This window comes from Fukomys damarensis, unplaced genomic scaffold (genome assembly GCF_012274545.1).
Source record: "Fukomys damarensis isolate Sample0158 unplaced genomic scaffold, DMR_v1.0_HiC HiC_scaffold_16, whole genome shotgun sequence".
Lineage (NCBI taxonomy): Eukaryota > Metazoa > Chordata > Mammalia > Rodentia > Bathyergidae > Fukomys > Fukomys damarensis.
In genome coordinates, this window is record NW_022900928.1 from 108,954,519 (window position 1) to 108,972,157 (window position 17,639).

At 34.4% G+C, this 17,639-nt stretch overlaps 1 protein-coding gene across 1 annotated transcript in view; it reads left to right on the forward strand.

Annotated features, from left to right (window-relative positions):
- Positions 1 to 17,639, forward strand: part of Pth2r (parathyroid hormone 2 receptor) — a 119,931-nt gene that overhangs the window by 46,401 nt on the left and 55,891 nt on the right. The window contains exons 4-7 of the mRNA XM_010616205.2: positions 90 to 205; positions 10,170 to 10,267; positions 13,960 to 14,146; positions 15,634 to 15,787. Coding sequence (XP_010614507.1) covers positions 90 to 205; positions 10,170 to 10,267; positions 13,960 to 14,146; positions 15,634 to 15,787 — 555 coding nt within the window. The remainder of the gene's footprint in view (positions 1 to 89; positions 206 to 10,169; positions 10,268 to 13,959; positions 14,147 to 15,633; positions 15,788 to 17,639) is intronic.

Below are 17,639 nucleotides of genomic sequence, written 5' to 3' on the forward strand. Positions count from 1 at the left end.
TCTCTCTCTCTCTCTCCCTCTCTCTCTCTCTCTCTGGTAATGGACTCCAAGGGAACTAAGCCATCTCATCATCTTTCATATTTTCACAGGAGTTGCTTTCAGACATTGCACTGTCAACGGAACATGGGATTTTATTCACAGCTTAAATAAAACATGGGCTAATTATTCAGACTGTTTTCTGCAGCCAGATATCAGCATAGGAAAGGTAATAATATTTTTGTATTTTTTGAATTGCTAAGGGAAAGCAGAATATTGTTTTTATGCATTTCTTGATTGTCAACCATTATATATTAAAACCTTATTCTCCTGTGACACAAAGACCATGAAAGTTAAGTGCAAGGTTGGAATATTTTCAGATGCATTTGAACTATTCTGATATTTGCCTCAGGTTAGGGTTACCTGGTCAAGATACACACACATATATACTTACAGATGTAAGTGCATGTGTGTATGTGTATTTTGTCACAGTGTGTTATGTTTACATTATATTCTGCTATATTATGTGATATATTTCATATATCTATATATCCCCAAATAAGTAGTCAGCAACATGATTTATGACTCATTCTTAGCTACCAGTGAATGGCTACATCTGTCTCACTCTATATTACTGAAGGATATTCACATTTTAGAGTATTTTTTATTTCATTAACTTTGCCAGTAGGTGACTTTATTAGTGTGTGAATTATTAGTTTTGTAGAATTGAAGAGGAACGAGGGGCATCATGTAAGTCTGGTAGCACAATAGCTTCATTTCTCAGAGGTGGGTCAGCTGAGAGGCAGAGATTGTTGGTCAAAGCCACAGAGCTTGCTAACTGTCAAGGTCTACAGCAGAGTCCTGGTGTCCTGGTTTTGCTTCAGTGTTCTTTGGAGTGTAGCGGTCATACATAAGCCCTGAAAACTTCCGGAGAGTTACTTTTAAGTTATATTTAGTGGTTTAACAATCATGCTTAAATTCATATTGTTTTGACTTTGTGAGGAAAGGCACTGGAAGGGATAGGCATCTGATACTAGGGATGAATATGTTGATGTGTAAATAATTTTCATGCAGACTCTGAAAACAGCCCGTCATACATAAGCTCTTTTGATGTCAGACACATTTTTATGCCTGCTGCTCTTTGGAGGGAGTAGGAAGGAGAACAATAAGGTGAGGAATGAATTGAAGGTTTCTTTGTTCAATTTTACAGGGTAAGAACTTTCCTCTTTTCTAACACAAAGCACTACCATACCACCCCAATAAGCTCTTCAGTCATTTGCTAAAAACTTTTCCATTTGAAATTAAAAACATTTTATTTTTATTAGCGTAATATTTGCAGTCTTTTTGTGGAGCTGGTATCTGTACACAACACATCTCACTTCTCTTTTTCATGTCTTCCCCTCCAATCCCCTGCTCCATCTTTGATCCTTTTCCCATTTAAGAAAGATCTATGTTCCTACTTCTATTATCTCTTTTATTTTGTTCCTTATAATTTGGGTTGAAAGTTCTTAGATAAAATTGTCAATGTAAGGAGAATTTTATATTTTAATGCCAACTTTGAGAAACTGTGAGATGCTTCAAAATAATTTCAATATCCTTTACAGAAATAAATATTCCCTGACATTTACTCTGTGATGATCATTGGTTGAAGTTAAATGATTACAAATACGAGTTTTTCACAGCTTTTAAATAGCCTTTAAATCAAACCATAGTTTTATTTATGCAGAATTTTAAATTTATAACCATTTTGGGGCCTAGTGTATTCCAAAGGTTAAAATAATTAAGGACAGTTAATAAATACAAGATATACATTGTTTTACATAAAAATAACTTAAAAGTTAATTCAATTTGAAGAATTTTGTTAGCATAAACTAATTTTGCCTTCTTAATTATAAATACAAAGAATATTTTCTATTTATTATTCTTAAGGATAATATTACTTTAAGAAAAGTAAATTCCCCTAATAAGAGAACTAGAATGCTTGATACACTGTAGGGCAAAATGAAATTGCTTATTTATGAGACATAAATCATTAATGGTTAAGTGAACTTTTTTTACAAGAAAGGGGAAAATAAAAAATCAAGTATGCATTCAGAATATATACCACATAATTAAAAAAGAATAAACATGGCATCTTTACTGGGGAAATAAGACAAAAACTAGGATTAGAGGTCCCATTTGACCTGACTATGTCTCTGCTGGTTATCTTCCCAAAAGAATTAAAATAATCATACCACAGTGATATATGAACACCTATGTTTATAATGGCACAATTTGTAATAGCTAAAACTTGGAAACAGCCTAATTGCCCATTAGTTGGAAATTGGATAAAGAAGATGTGGTTTTCTATAAAATGGAATACTACTCAGCCATAAAGAATGAGAAACTAGAGTCATTCATAGGAAAATGGATACATATTGAGGCCATATTCTTAAGTGAAATAAATAAGACACATGAGTAAATACCACGTAGTTTCTCTGGAGTGAAAAACTAAAAGTGTAAATAAGATCCAAATTGTATAATTGACAATGTGAAATAGGAAGACAAGGATTAAAGATGTGGGGGAAGTGGGAAAGGAAGGGAAAGGAAATAAGGGAAATGAAAAAATGTGAGAAAAGTAAAAAATGGAAACAAAGTCTTTGTAAATAGGGGAGAATGAAGTGGGTGAAGGGAGGGCAGGGGTTTGGGGAAAAATGATAACCAAGATCTGTCATGTAAAGGTAAAAATCCCAATGATAAATGTAACTATACTGACTACTTAAAAAGTATCAATAAACTCAATGAGAAAATAAAGACTTAGATTTTGAAGAGACTAATTTTTTTCTTTAAATAATTTCAGTGTCATTGTCATGGACAAATGAAGTGATTATTTATAATAAAAAGAAGGAAAATAACTTTAGTAATAGAACACAAGGTTATTAATGTTTTATAGTGTGATATTTCACATAGCACCATAGCAGAGAAATTACCACGTAGCGTACCTCATGTCTTATGACTGTATTCACTTTTGGGGTGCAATTTAGCAGTATATATTTTAAAGACTCTAAAGTGATCTTATCCTCTGAGTTTACAGTTTTACTTTTAAGATTGAGCATAATAATTTGGAGTAGAGAAATTGAATGGAAAAATCATTTATTGAACAATTAATTATTATGTTTAATATGTTGAGGAATTTGAAATTATAATGGATAACTGGTTAAATAAACTCAAATATATATATTTTTAGACAGAATTTGACAACTTCAGAAAATTCTTTTGTTATTCAGTTAACTGAAAAAAAATGAAGGAGTAAACTTGCATGTAAATTGAGAATGAAGATTCTTAAAAACAATTGAAATGATGCACAGAAGAGAATGAAAAGAAATACATGAGGTACTAGCAGTCTATTTTTTTCCTCATTGAGTTTATTGGTACATTTTAGATATGCAGTACAGTCACATTCATCATTGGGACTTTGTACCTTTACATGACAGGTCTTGGTTCTCACTCTTTCCCTTTACCCCTGCCCTCCCTTCACCCCTCCTCCCCTCTCCCTTTACAAACACTTCATTTCCTTTTTTTCATTTTCTCATATTTTTTTCTTTTCCCTTATTACCTTTCCCCTACCCTTCCCACTTTCCCTACACGCTTAGCCTCTTTCTTCCTATTTCACATTGTTCATTATATCACTAGGATCTTATGTACTATTATAGTTTATTCACACCAGAGAAACTATTTGGTATTTACACATGTGTAATTTATTTTTTTCACTTAGGAGTATATCCTCAATATGTATCCATTTTCCTATGAATGAATCTAATTTCTCATTCTTTATGGCTGAATAATATTCCATTTTATAGAAAAACCACATCTTCTTATCCAGTTTCCAACTAATGGGCAAATGGGCTGTTTCCAAGTTTTAGCTATTGCAAACTGTCTATCAGTCTTTCCTTTGGTTAATAAGAATTTGGGAGATTGTTTTCCTCCCCATTATGCTTTTTATGCATTATTCAAATATTTTTAGATATTTATAAGAAAACAGAATAAATACTGTTTAAAAAAGGAATAAGGAGCCTTCTGTCTTCAGTTTGAAGACAGTTACAATAATAAATTACCATTATTTGCTGATGACATGATACTCTACGTAGAAGACCCCAAAAATTTCACCAAAAGTCTTCTAAAATTAATAACCAAATTCAGCAATGTAGCATGATAAAAAGTCAACAGTAAAAAAAATCTGTAGTCTTCCTATACATAATGAACCCCCTGAGAGAGAAATTAGGAAAGTAACACCTTTCTCAATAGCATCAAGAAAAATGAAATACTTAGCAATGAGGCTAACAAAGGAAGTGCCGAACCTTTGCATTGAAAACCAAAGTATTCTGAAAAAGGCTATTGAAGAGGATATCAGAAAAATGAAAAGATATTCTTTATTCTATATTATTGAATTAATATAGTAAAAATGACCATACTTCTGAAACTGTTTTACAGATTTCACGCAATTCCAGTTCAAATACCAATAGCATACTTCACAAAACTAGAGAAAACAATTCTAAAATTTATGTGGAAGCAGAAGAGACCTCGAATAGCAAAAGCAATTCTGGGCAACAAAGGCAAGGCAAAGGGCATCACAATCTCCAACTGGAAGGTATACTGCACAGCTAACCTGATAAAAACAGCACTGTAGTGGCAAAAAAAACAAAACAAAGTAGAACTAACCCCCCAAACAAAACAAAACAGAAACAACAACAACAAAAACAGAACTGAGGATTAGTGGAGCAGAAGATGCAGAAACAACTCCAAGCATACTGGCTTTCCACGTGCTGACAACTGAATCTAGACCCATATTTCTCACCACACACTAAACTAAAATTGAAATGGGTCTAAGATCTATATACTAACACAGAAACACTAAGTCTGCTGGATAATAGAATAGGTAAAACTTTTGAAGACATAGTTGTAGACAAAGACTTTATGAACAAAACCGATCACACAGAAAATATTAAAAAAGAATCAACAACTGGCTTCATACCAAATTACAAAGCTTTTGCACAGTGAAAGAGACTACCAACAGAGTGAAGACAACCTACAGAATGAGAAAAAAATTTTTACCAGTTACTCCTCAAGCAAAGGGCTAACATCTAGTACATATAAAAACTGAAAAAACAAAACAAAACAAAACAAAAACACAAAACAGAACAAAAACAGAAACAAAAAACCAGATCCTCCAAATTTAAAGACCCAATCCAAAAATGTTCATCTGAAATGAATAGACACTTCTCAAATGAAGTACGAATAGCAACTAACTATATGACAAAATGCTCAGTGCCACTGGTGATTCAAGAAGTACAAATTAAAACAAAATTGAGATTTCATCTCACTCCAGAAAGAGTGACTGTCATCAAGAATTCAACCAACAACAGAGAGGCTGTGGGGGAAGAGGAACCCTTCTCCATTGCTGGTGGGGGTGTAAACTGGTACAATCACTATGGAAATTCTTCAAAAAGCTATAACTACATATTGCATTTGACCTAGCCATTCCCCTCCAAGGTATCTTTCCAAAAGATTTAAAAGTATCATACCACAGGGACACATGCTTCCCCCTGTTGATAGCAGTACAATTTATAATAGCTAACTCTTGGAAACATCCCACCTTCCCATCAACCGATGAATGGACAAAGAAAATGTGGTTTTTATATACAACAGAGTACTATTCTGCCATAAAGAAGGGTATAATTAAACCACTTGTAAGAAAATGTATCACCTCAAGACCATAATATTAAATGAAATAAATCACACAAACGTTTAAGTATCACATTATTTGTCTTGTATGAAAAACCCAAAGGGTAGAGAAGCAGCATAATGGAGAATAGATATAGGGAAGTAAGAAGAAAATGTCCAAAGAAGAAGCAGGATGGGGGAAGGATAAAAAAGCAGGTGGGAAGAGAAGGAAAAAAAATAGAAAACAAAGCTTTTGTAAATGGGGAGGGCAAAAAACATTGATGGGAGGGGAGGGGAACAGTAAAATAATTCGGATGTATTATGTGTAGGTACAAGTTCCCTGTGATGAATGTGATCAATATGTAAGATGAATATGTACAAATAAAAAGTTAAAACACATGTACACAGTTAGGTAATCATTGATAAAATCAAGATGAGACATTGAACATTTTAATAGCCTTTTTAAAAACCTATCATACTTCATAGCAGTTGATCCTGTATTGTGCAGTGTCATGCCTAATCTGTTGTTAATGTCATTATATTTTTTATATCATGTTATTTAAAAAATTACACACTTCTATTATATTCATGTTTTAATTTATAGTATGGAATATATATATATATATCTTCAAAGATATGAGTGTGTGTGTGTGTGTGTGTGTGTGTGTGTGTGATTTTAAAATTTTAATTTTGGGTCCTAAACATTTTTTAAAGTTCATTGTCTGCCAATTTCATTATCTTTACTATTTCTGGGTCTGTTCATATTGATTGTATTTTATCTTGGTTTTATTCTTGTTTGTGTACATGCTTTGTAAATTTGATTTAGTGTTTGACATTGTGAATATTTGTTGTTTGGTATTCATTTTGCTACATTCTGTTTACAGTTCTTTTTCTTTTTTTTTGGTACCAGGGATTGAACTCGGGTCCTTGTGCTTGAAAGGCAGGCCACTGAACAGCTGAACTAAATCCCTGGCTACAGTTATTTTTCTAAGCATTTAAGTTTCTAGGATCGGTTTTATCTGTCCAAGTTTTTTCTTTCAAACTTGTTATGGTGGCCCATAGTGACCTTTACTTAGTGATAGTTTACCTCTACTATTCTGGCACCATGATTCTTGACAATTATTGTTATTTTTGCTTTCTCTTATTTTTTAAAAATGTCAAAAATGGGGAAAATTGTCTTATTTTTAATAGCATTTACTATTTTTGGTGTCAATACAAATTTCCTTTCATATAATTTTTTTCCTCTGCCTGAAGAAATGTTTTTAATCATTTGTTAGTAAGTAATGATCTCTCATGGTTTTTTTTTTCTTTAGTTTTAAAAGACATCTTCTCAGATACATAAATCTAGAGAGATAGTTTTTCTTTTTCCAGTACTTTAAAGATGTGGTCCTATTCTTTTGTGATTTGTTTTGATTCCAGCAGGGAATGTGGCATTAAATCCTAATTCCTCTAGTCAATGTGTATCTTTTTGATACTTTTAAGATCCTCTCTTTGCTGGTAGCTTGGAGCAATTTTATCATTATGGTGTTGGTGTAGTTTTCTCTGTGCTTCTTTCATGATGTCATGACCCTAATTAAAGTGTGTTAGTGGTAGTTTTGCAGACTTGAACTGCTAATTCCATTTGTGTCATTTTTGGTGTTCTTTAGACTATTTTTCTGGTTATGGATTATATGTTCCTTTTTCTGTGCATGCCTAGTAGTTTTGACCAAATACCAGGCATTAAATTTACATTGTTAAGTTAAAAAGAAAACTATCTGAAAAAGGAAATAAAAAATGATTTAATTTATACTAACTAAATAAAATAATTAGGGGAAAATTATCCAAAGAAGTGCAAGATTTAAAACGGAAAACTATGAAGAACACATAATGGATAAATAATGATCTAAATTTATAATAGATCATGTGGAATAGGAAGAAAAGGTGGAAGGGTGAAGGGGAATTGGGAGGGGTAGGGGAAGGAAAGGGGAATAGAATTAACATGAGAAAAATGAAAAAATTGAAACAAAGACTGTAAATAGGGAAGGGTGGAGAGGTCGAAGAGAGGCCATAATATGGAGAAAAATAAGAATCAAGATACATTTTTTAAAGGTACAGATCTCCAATGATGAATGCCATTATATTGTATACCTAAAATGTACCAATAAAATTACAAAAAAGAAAACCCCACATATGGGGAAAGTGACAGAAACTACAGTGACAGATTACCTTATGAATGTTAGAATGCTGTTATCAAAAAAGAAGATAAAAGAGTTTGAAAGGGTGATGATAAAAAAGGAACCCTAATAAACTGTTGGGCGGGAATGTAAACTGGTACAGCCATGATGGAAATCAGTATGGAGATTCCTCTAAAAAAGTAAAAATTGAACTGCCACAATATCTAGCAACCCCAATCCCGAGTACATACCCAAAGGAACTTCAGTATGTTGAAGAGACAGCTCGCTGTACCCCTGTGTTTATTGTGGAGCTATAGAAACAACCTAAGTGTTACTGGGAAGCAAAAGTTGACAGAGCTAAAAGGAAAATTGCCAAAATCTATCCTGTTGGAATTTTAAAACTTCATACTCATAGAAAAATTAGACACTTTTTCCACAGAATATTTTTAAAACAACTTGATGAAATTGACATGTACAGGGTACTGTACCCAATAACTGCCAAAGTCACATTCTGTAAAACTACCCACCAAAGTCTAGCAAGATAAAACATACGATGTTCTACAAAGCTCTCTGACTACAGATTAATTAAAATCAAAGTATACAATTCACAAATATTTAGAAATTATATGACCCATAGCAGATAAAAACTAAAATTTAAAAAATTGTGTGATACAACTGAGGCAGAGTTTAAAAGGAAACTGATGACTTTCAAGGGATTCGTTAGAAAAGAAAAAAGGTGAAAATGCAATGATCAAAGTTTCCACATTAAGCTATTTAATGTGAGGCATGGAGTAACCATGTAAAAAACTGGAAGAAAGATAACTCAAGTCCATCCTATGACTCACATCTGGAATCCTAGGATTCTGGGAGGCTGAGGCAGTAGGATTGCAATTTGAAGCTCAGCCTAGGCAACTTAGCAAGATCTTGTGTCAAAATAATTAAAAATACAAAAACAGAAGCAAAAACAAAAATGTGCTGGGAATGTAGCTTAGTGCAAAAGCCCCATATTCAACCCTCAGTCCCTCCCTCCTTACACACACACACACACACACACACACACATACACACACATATTGCATACATTTATTTCTGTTATGTATATTTCTACAAATATTAATATATTTCTTATATATTTCTAAAAAGTTTAAAGTGACATAGGATGATGTGAAAGAAAAATAGAAATGAAAAATGGAACAACAGAGAATAAGAAGTGATAGATTTAGCCTTCATGTATCACTATTTATATGTTTATTTAATTGGTACCACGGAACTCAGGACCTTGTGTTTGTGAGGCAGGCAGCAGCACCACTGAGCTAAATCCCCAGCCCATCAGTATTTAAAATAAATGATCTAAGTATACCAATTAATGGAGATTTAAGAGATTTAAGGTGTGACCCAAATATATCCTGTCTATAAGACATTTATTTCAGTGTAATTGTATAATTAGTTGCACACATGGGATGGATATTATTCAGCATTAACATTAACAAGGAACTAGCTATTGATGCATGTAAGAACTTGCTCAGTATTGCAGGGACATAACAGCCAGTCTCTAAACATCTGACACTGTATGATTGCACTTACAGAATGCAGTGAAGTGACAGAATTATAGAGATTTGAAGGATTAGTGGCCGTAAGAAGTTTGGGGTGACGGGAAGCAGAAGAGGGGGAGTGACTGTGCGGACAGGGCAAGGCTGATCTTTGAGCTTGTGGAATGGTTCTGGATCTCGACTTCAGTGATGGTTTGCATACCTGATAAAATGCCACAGACCTAGACATACTCGTGTTACACCGATGTCGACGTTCTGGTTTTCATATTTTAGTATAATGATGTATGATGCAACTGGAGGGTTTTGGATGAGGTGTACATGGAACGTTTCTCACTACATCTTTCTATTTCTTGTGAGTGATCATTATTTTAAAGTTAAAAAAAATAAAAAGGAATGAAGTATTGCTATCTATAGTATTGCTGATTATCAAAAACAATGTGTTGATAAAAAGAAAACATACTATGTGGTTCTGGAAAGTCTAAGAACAGTCTACATTGTAGTGTATGAAGTCTAGGAACAGAGAGAACTAATTAATGGTGACATAAATTGGAATAGTAGTTACCTAAGGGTGGATAGTGGGCAACTCTGGCTAGCAAAGGGCACAAGTGAATGTAGACTGTCAAAAACCTATCAGTGTTCATTTTAGATCTGCACATTTTATTGCTTATGAATTACAGCCAAAAAAACCCTGAAGAGAACAAGAAGTAATGTTTTAAAAATGATATTCTATTTTTATTAGCATCCCGGTAAAATAGGCCTGTTACATGTGTGTCTATCTCTTCCCCTACAGCAAGAATTCTTTGAAAGCCTTTATATCTTATATACTATTGGCTATTCCATCTCCTTTGGTTCCTTGGCTGTGGCTATTCTCATCATTGGCTACTTCAGGTGAGTGATTCTTAGTCGCTTTCTTCATGAAAGGACATGTTCTGATTCCTATCCATAGGAGCTACAAAGATCTCACAGTCTGTGCCCCCAAATATTTTTCCCAAGACGACATATTTTTTGAGATAGCGTCATGCTCTGTAGTTCACGTTAACCTTGAACTCCCCATGTATCCCAGGCTGGCCTTCAACATGGAGCGATTCTCCTGCCTCAGCCTTCCTAGTGCTAGGACTACAGATATACACCATTACACCTAGCCCAAGACAGCATTTTAAACTAGACTTAATGTTATTATATTATTTGATAATTCATTTTCCCTGCAAATCCAGTGGCTTTTGGTTAAAAACCTAAAACATCAAAGCAATTGTATCTAATAATAGATCTGTATTTCATTATATTTGCTTGAAAATTAATGCAGTAAAGAGTACAGTGTGTTATGATATAATAATTTATTTTACTTTTTCCCAGTGATTTTGGTGCTGCTGGACAAAAATCATGCCAAAGTATTTGATATCAGTATATAAAAAAACAATGTTTACTGATTTTGTTGTACAGTTGTGTCCAACTGAATTCAGCTTAGTCTAAATCAATAAAAATGATTGAGCATCAAATAGGGCTACAACAGAATATTGTCTAGAGGGTGAATATACTCATAATTCTCACAGTCAATCTGTGATACCAATATTTGGCAAAACAGTATACAACACGAGAAGTGCTATGAGAGGGTGCACAATAACCTGCTCTATGTGTTGGAGTGTGTTGGGTAGGTTTGGCTCCCTAGTTGAAAATCCAAGATGGTATCCAGGAATAAGTAAGATTTAACTAAAAGATGAGACCTGCTAAGAGAGTTCCAAACCTGTATGAACATCAAGAAAAAGGGTGGAATATTTGAGAATTCAGAACTTCTTTATTGGGTGACTATCCAATTATTTAAGATTTTTCTCTACCGTGTGATAGGCTTTTTGGTATTGATGGGGTCTAATTGAAAAGTAGCGTAATACAAAAATTATACGTAGGGATGGACTTAATGCATAATTATACAAATATGAATCCTCTAGTGCAGATAGAGGGCATTGGGAGTACTGAGGAGTGAGTGCAGAGCTGCCCAGGTAAGAGAGAGAGAGAGAGATTTACCAGAACAGCTGACTTGTGAAGCAGTGAGAAGGAGAACAGTGTGTCCCTGATGGTGGGATCAGAATGTGCAAAGACAAGAGGCATAAAGGAGCTGAGCAGACTCAGGGAATACAGAAGATTTGCAAGCGTGTGTAGCTTATAAGAATGGTCAGAAAGAAAGTAGGAATCATGGCACTAGGTTTTAGACCCTCATGTAGGGCTTTGAGTTTTGGCTTATGAAGATAACAAGAAGCTAACATAAAATTTCTTTTTCCAATGGCAACATTTTCTTAGAAAAATGCAAAAAGATAGACAAAAGAAAAAGTGATTTTGTGAATTTTGCAGGCTGTGCATGACAGTGAAAAAGCCTCTAAGGCATCTTTAAGAATGTTTTGTTTTCCTTCTTGAGAATGATAGTTGTGTCCATGGTTTTCTGAAATCATTTAAAAATTTAAAACTACCTTATAATCCTGTGAATATTTATGGGGTTCCATGTGGTGTTTCAATACTTGTGTACATTATGTAATTTTAAAATTACATTATATATATCAATCTTCTCAAATATTCATCCTTTCTTTTTTCAAATTGTTTAATCTATTTTTTCTGTCACCTTTTTTATTAGCACATGTTTTCCATATATAATGACTGCATTTATTGTGGGGAGTTGATACATGTACATAAAACATCTTGATTCTTTTTACTTCCACTTTCCCTCCCCTCTCCTCTTCTCTCTATCATTTGATCTCCTTTCCATCGTAGAAGATTCCATGTTTTCCATCTATCTTTTATTTTGCTGTACAAAGTATTTTATGTATTGAGTTCTCATGTAAGAGAAACAATGATATTTAAGGTTGTGTGTCTGATTTATTTCCCATAATGTCATGGTATCAAGGTGCAATCATTTCCCCACAAATAACTCGTTTGTCATTTTTTATGGAAGAGTAGTATTCCATTGTGTATAAATACCACATTTTCTTTATTCACTCATCTGTTTATGGACATAGGATTTAGATATTGTGAGTTGTGCTTCTGTAAATGTGGGTATTCACGTATGGCAATAATATGATGTCTTTAATTTATTTGGGAGGATACCAAAAGGGGAACAGCTGGGTCAAATGGAATTTCTAGTTTTAGCTTTTTGAGGACACTCCATACTGATTTCCATGGTGGTTGTACTAGTTTTCTTTCCCACCAACAAGGCAAAAGAGTTCCCCATTCCCCTCAGCCTCTCTAATGTTTGAGATTCTTTGATTTCTTTTTTTTTTCTACATTATGAGTTTATTGGTACATTTAGGGATACAGTACAGTTACATTCATTGTTGGGATCATGTACCTTTACATGGCAAGTCTTGATTCTCATTTTTTTCCCCTTACCTCTGCCCTCCCTTCACCCCCTCCTCCCCTCCCCATCTACATGATTTCTTATTAATAACCATTCTTTTGGAATGTTATGGAATATCAGTGTTGTTTTAATTTGCATATCTCTGATGGCCAGAGATATTGAACATTTTTTTTTTGCATATTCACTGGCCAGTTTTACTTCATCTGATTCTTTTTTATTTATTTAATTTTTGGTTTTTTGAGACAGGGTCTCACTATGTAGTTGAGACTGACCTGGAACTCACAATGTAGCCCAGGATGGTTTCAAACTCGCAGCGATCCTCCTGCCTCAGCCTCCCAAGTGCTGGGATTACAGAGGTGCACCACCACGCCTGGCACTTCATCTGATTCTTGATGTTATTTCTACTGCAGTTGGGTTTCTGTTCAGAAGGTCTTTGCTGATGTTTATGTCATCAAGAGTTTTACCTATTTTATTTTCCAATGGATTCAGTGTTTCTGCTTTAATATTTAGAACTTTAATCAATTTTTATTTATTTTAGTAGATGGTGAGAGATTTGAGAACCTAGATTCAATCTTTGGCATTTGTATAGCCAGTTTCTCCCACATCATTTGCTGAAAAGAGGATATCTTCTATTCAGCATATGCTTTTTTGGTCCTTTTGTCAAAGATTAAATAGCTTAATATGCCTGGGTTGTTTCTGAACCCTCCATTCTGTTCTAATGATCCACAAGTCTGCTTTTATTACAGTACTGTACTGTTTATATCCCTATAGTTTCATAACATTACTCAAAAATCTAGAATTGTGATACTGTTTATGTCATTGTAGCTTTATAAAATGACTTGAAATCTAGAATTGTGATGCTTTCTGCTTTGCTCTTGTTGCCCAGAATTGGTTTTGCTATTCTGAGTCTCTCCTATTTCCATATATATTTTAGGGTTGCTTTTTCTAGTTTCGTAAGGAATGGTGTAGGTATTTTGATTAGGATTGCAATAACTCTGTATATCATTTTTGGAAGTATGGCATTTTGACAATATTGGTGCTGCCTATCCAAGGACAGAGGATATCATTCCATTTTCTGATGTCCTCTTTGATCTCCTTTTTCAGAGTACTATAATATATATTTCTGCTTTTCAGTTTATCATGTTTTCCTCTTTTTGGAGGAGGAATTTGGGCTCATTTTATTTTCTTCTCCTAGTTGCAATTTTATCCAAATGTAAATACTGACTGTTTTTCTGCATAGACGATTGCATTGCACTAGGAACTACATCCATCTGCACTTATTTGTGTCTTTCATGATGAGAGCAATAAGTATCTTTGTCAAGGACAAAGTGGCCCACGCTCACCTGAGAACAGGGGAACTGCAGTCCCTGATGCTGAATGACCTACAGAATTCCATTGGAATGCCTTCTGTGGACAAATCGCAATATGTAAGTGTTTTCAGTATTTTCTCTCAGTATAATTTTTATCACATTGCAAATAAGGAAATTTCATAGTCTATTAAACATTTGTTAATGTGTTTGGCTTATTGTATCTCTGAATTACCTAAATTAATTGATACTTCCTTCCTCAATTCTGCTGTTTCCTGTTTTGTTAGTCAACTATTTGTTGCCATGTTCAAGTATCTGAGATAAAAAGCTTAAAGGGGAAAAGGTTTATTTTGGCTCATAGTTTCAGCTGAAGGTTGTCTGGCTCCAAGGCAGAAACACCATGGCAGACAGGCATTGTGTGGAATGCTGCTTACCTCACGAGAGCCAAAAAGTAGAGAGAAAAGGAAAACGCCAGAAAGAGAGGAAAGGTCCAGGAAGCAGATATGTCCTTCAAAGGCAGGCTCTCAGTGGCTCCTTCCTCCCACTGGGCCACATTTCCTAATAGTCCATCCATCTCTGTACTTATCAATGGATTAATTCACCTTTTAGGTCCCACCTCTGAGTATTGATGCACAGGCCCTCAATATGTAATCTTTAAGGCTAGATTAAATATGACGACACATTTAAACCACCATTTAAGTCTAATCACTCATTTTAGAGTATTAAAAAGACACTTGAGCTTTTTCCTACAGAACATTCTAGAATGTACTACAAAAATATATGATTGCAATGACATTTGATGTATAAGCCACAGCAACTCTCATGGGCCACTGCTTTCAAAAGTGAAAAAACAAAGAGACAAACAAGAACCCCAACTCATCAGCAAAACTAGAAAATTGGCAAAATAAGAGCCCATAGTAGTTAGATCCCCTATTGTACCTTCAAAGTCCTATTCTCATGTACAGTCCTGTGGTGTCTTGATGGTACAAATTAAATCCCTGTTGTAACTCTGCCTTTTCCCTGTAACTTTGTAGTGCCTATTGATTCTGATTCTGTTTGGGCTTTTGCTTTGCTTTACCCAATAGCATGAAGTGAAAGGAATAGTGAGCCAGGAGAAGGGAGTCTCCATGAGTGAGCCTGGCCAGGATTGGCTGAGAGCAGCCCAGGTCAGCAGAACTACTCAGCTGATGCACAGATCCATGATACATGAGATGTTTATCGTTTTAAGTCATGAACTTTTGGGGTAGTGTATTTTGCTGCAATAGCAGCATAAAAAAGACCAGAATGAAATAAATACATGATAGAAAGATAGATATTTTCTTCTTTAAATTTCCCTGTACTTCCCATTTTCTCTGATAATCACATATTATTTTTATAAAGGGAAAATCTATGAAAAAGTGACTTTCTCATTTTAACTAAAGAATGAAGTGAATAATCTTAAAAAATGCTATGTTAAAATAACCTTATTCTTGTTTCTTTTACATTCTCAGTCTTCTTGTTTATAGGACATACTAAACTATACAAAGGAAACAGAAGAAATGTATTCTACTTGACATCCCATACAATTAAGAGTTTAATATGATGTAATTTTGATTTATTTATAATAGATTGGGTGCAAGATTGCTGTTGTGATGTTTATTTACTTCCTGGCTACAAACTACTATTGGATCCTGGTGGAAGGTCTCTACCTGCATAATTTAATTTTTGTGTCTTTCTTTTCGGACACGAAATACCTGTGGGGCTTCATCTGCATTGGCTGGGGTAAGGCACTCAAGTCTCCTTTCCTTTTAAACTGGTAAAGTTCTTAGGCCAGATTCTTGGGAGGATGTTTTGAAGGAAATTCAAAGCAGCGACATACATTTAGAACTGCTAGGCTCACGCCTTATTCATGCCAGTATTCTGCTTTATCCATAATTTCTCCCTAAAAATTTTGGAATTTGAATTTATAAGCTATAATGATGCATCCTTGATTGGTGTTTCTAGGTCATGCATTGAGAATTCCAGCAGGAAATTTATAGGACCGTATTGACTGCATTTAACAAATACAAGCCACAAACTAATTTTGGAGGTTTACCTTGTCTTTTAGAAGGAGATAATTTAAATTGCTTTTGGCAGGGTAGTTTTTTAAAAAAGGACAGTCAGCTTACATTCTAGATATTAGTCCATGTCTGAGGAATAGCTAGCAAGATTTTTTTTCCCACTTTGTGGGTTGTCTCCTTCTTCTGGTGGTTTCTTTTGCTGTGCTTTTTTTTTGTGTGTGTGTGTGTTACTTGGGATTGAACTCAGGTCCTTGCACTTTGTGAGGCAGTTGTGGTTCCATTGAGCTAAATCTATGGCCTTGCTGTACTTTTAACATGATGAGATCACTCCCACTTGTTGATTCTTTGTGATATTTCCTGTGTGATTGGAGTTTTGTTCATAAAATCTTTTCCTACAACTCTGTCTTAAAGATTGGAGTCCTACCTTTTGTATCTTCCAGCAGATTCAATGTTTTTGTTTTAATATTTAGATCTTGATCCATTTTGATTTTAGTTTAGTGCAGAGATATAGGTTTAGTGAGAGATATAGGTTTAGCTTTAATCTTTGGCATGTGGAATGTTAGCTTTTTGTGGGGGAGGGGGTTTGGTACTGGGGGTCAAATTTGGGACTTTGCTCTTGCAGGGCGAGTGGTGGAACCACTGAGCTAAATCCCTGGACCTTGGGAAGCTAGTTTTTCTAGCGCTGTTTTTTTTTTTGGTACTGGGGATTGAACTCATGGCTTGAACTCGGGTCCTTGCACTTGCAAGGCAGGCCACCAAACCACTGAGCTAAATCCCCGGCCCTAGCACCATTTATTAAAGAGGTTATCTTTCTTCCACTGAAGGTGTTTGGCTCCTTTAAAAGATTAGGTAGCTGAGTATGTCTGGAGTTGTTTCTGCATCTTCTTGTCAATTCCAAAAGATCTGTTCTTTTCCCAATAATATGCTGTTTTTATCACAGTGGCTTTGTAGTATAATTTCAAGTCAGGGATGGCATTGCTCCCCACCGTGCCTTTGCTACTCAGAATTACTTTTGCTATTTCAGGTCTTTTCTGCTTCCAAATAAATTTTAGTATTGTTTTCTCTAATTGTGTAGAGGTCTTTCACTTTTTTCAATAGACTAACTTTTAAGTATATCATTTTTGGGGATGCTATTGTAAAAGATGAGTTTGTTATTTGTGTACAAGAATGATATTGATTTTTGAGTGTTGACTTTGTATCCAGTTATGCTACTGAATTTGCTTATTAAAACTAGAAGTCTTTTGGACTCTTCTATGTAGAGTATTATCCACAAATAATGATAATCTAACTTCTTCCTTTCCTATCCTTATTCCTTTTATTTCTTTCTCTTATATAATTGCTCTGGCTATGTTTCCACAACTATATTAAATAAGAGAGGTAATAGTGGATATCCTTGTCTTGTTCCTGATTTTAGAGTAAAAGCTTTCAGTTTTTGTCCATTTAGTATGATGTTGGCTGTCAGTTCATCATAAGTTTATCAGATTGGTGTCTTTCTATTCTAATTTTTTAGAGTTTTTAATCAAGAATAGGTGTTTGAGCTTTTTTCTTTATCTATTGTGATGAAATGTGCTTTT